This window comes from Ursus maritimus, unplaced genomic scaffold (assembly GCF_017311325.1).
Source record: "Ursus maritimus isolate PB19 unplaced genomic scaffold, ASM1731132v1 scaffold_15, whole genome shotgun sequence".
NCBI lineage: Eukaryota > Metazoa > Chordata > Mammalia > Carnivora > Ursidae > Ursus > Ursus maritimus.
In genome coordinates, this window is record NW_024423897.1 from 62,727,093 (window position 1) to 62,729,123 (window position 2,031).

The window sequence follows — 2,031 nt, forward strand, 5'->3', positions numbered from 1 at the left end:
GGGGGGGCCCATAGCCTGTGGGATTTACTTAGTAAACTGTTCTGGCTGGTTGCCTTGAAGACATCCAAGTCACTCTGAGCAGGTCCTGGGCGTCCCTCAGGGGCGCCGGCAGTGCCACCCGCCCTCCTCTCAGGGGACAAGCATCTGGCCTCCACCCACAAAGTGGGTCCATCCCAAGTGGCCCCTGGGACCCCGCACAGCACCAGGACGGCCCCTTTCCCTGTCCAGCTGGCTTCACCCACCCCACAGTGGTGCTGAGCTCCCAGTTGGAACTGAGCAGGGGTAGATGGGGCAGGGAGATGCTGGGCCCCTCCCCCAGGGTGGATCCTGGGCTGGGGGGGGGGGCATGTGACCAGGAAGTCCCAGAAGGAAGGGGTGGCTGACATCAGGGACTCTACGGCTGGGGACCCTGCCCCCACCCGTCCCCCCAGCACCAAGGCCCCAGCCTCCCAGAAGCACAGACCGGACCGGGGCTTGTAAGACACACCCTCCCAGACTTCGGCAAGCTCAAGCCCTGGGAAAATCCAGGTTGCTGAGGTTGACCCAGAAACAACCACGTCTGCTTTTCCCAAGGAAGCCCAGGTGAGAGCCTGTAGGTCCTTCAGAGTTAGAACAAAAACCACCCTACTAACTCCCATCCCTGGGGCACCTGCCTCCCTCGGCAGCCAGCCTGCCAGCTAGCACCCCTGCCCCTGCCCCAGAGCCCTCAGCCTTCGCAAACCCAGTCCCACGCTGTGCACCCCTCGAGGGCAGGGGGCCCAGGCAGACAGAGCCGTGGACACACGGGGGCTCCATCCCCGTAGCCACAGGCCCTGGGAAGTGGGCGAGGGGATGAGACCGTGAGGACACCGACCCAGCGCGACCCAGTGCCACTGGCAGGTGGAGGAGAGGGGCAGCCTCGCCCTGGGGAAGGAGACCCCTGGGCTCCAGGCAAGGCCCTCGGAGGCCTCTGCGAGGCCCGGGTGCCCTTCTGCGGGTCACCTGTTCCTGCCCAGCTCCCTCCTCTGTCCATCCAGGAACGTGGCGCCCACCTCTGGGCTTAGGACACGGGGGAAGCACAGGGAGGGCTGAGCACAGGCCTCCATGGGGGACATGAGCACGGCTGGGCTCACTACCCCCTTCCACACTCAGAGGACGGGGCTCCATCAGGAGTGGCCAATTCCTCTCGGACCCCCCCACACAGGTCAGACGTGTTCTCCGAGAACTGGACAGGGCTCCCTGAAACTCGGACACTTGGACACACAGGGCCAGAGCCATGGACATCCCTCACCTCTGCCACGTCCCTCACCTCCGCCATGCAGGGCCCTGGACCACTTGCAGCCCAGCCCTGCCCAGCCCAGCCCCGCGGTGTTGACATGGAGGCCCCGGTGCTCCCGGGGAAGCACGAGTGCGTGCCGCGGCCCCCGCGTCCTGCGGTCCCAGGGGACGTGGTGCTGTTCACAGCGGAGCCCCAGCTGCCGTCCCCCATCCTTGCTCCCGTGGCCCTGCGGCCTACCTCCGCCGTGGCTCTGGCACAGGTAGGGGAAGCGCCACACGTTGCCCAGGCCCACGCAGAAGCCCACGCACGTGAGCATGTACTGGGCCTTGTTGTCCCATTTGGGCCGAGAGCTGGCCTCCTCCGTCTCGATGCTCTCCAGCTGGCCCAGGGATGGGATCCGGTCCTCCAGGCCCGGGTTGGGCAGCACGAGCCTCACCATGGTGGTCGCCAGGCAGGTCCCTCACGGAAGAGGCAGACCAGCAGCCAGAGGGTGAGTGGCCACGGGCCCAGAGCCCCAGCACTTTATAGGGAACCTTTGGCACCTTGCCCCAGGCACCTGGCGTCAGCAGATCTGGAAGCGAGTCCGCCCCGACTGTTAATGCCTTATCTGAAGAGGCGCCGCAGACCCTCTGAGCAGCTCCACAGGCACCGGCCAGCCCCACCCGCTGTGCAAATGCGACGTCTGCCAGCCCCCACCCCCGAAGGTGCTCCCAAGCCCAGACCCCCCACCCCACCCCCGCTCTGATAGCCTTGCCTGGCTCTGCAAGGCACTG

General features: G+C 66.4%; 1 protein-coding gene across 1 annotated transcript in view; it reads right to left on the minus strand.

The window, feature by feature from the left end:
- SLC6A19 (solute carrier family 6 member 19) overlaps window positions 1–1,697 on the minus strand; it is a 16,461-nt gene extending 14,764 nt beyond the window's left edge. Inside the window, exon 1 of the mRNA XM_040630218.1 lies at window positions 1,496–1,697. Coding sequence (XP_040486152.1) covers window positions 1,496–1,697 — 202 coding nt within the window. The remainder of the gene's footprint in view (window positions 1–1,495) is intronic.
- Between the last annotated feature and the right edge of the window lie 334 nt (window positions 1,698–2,031).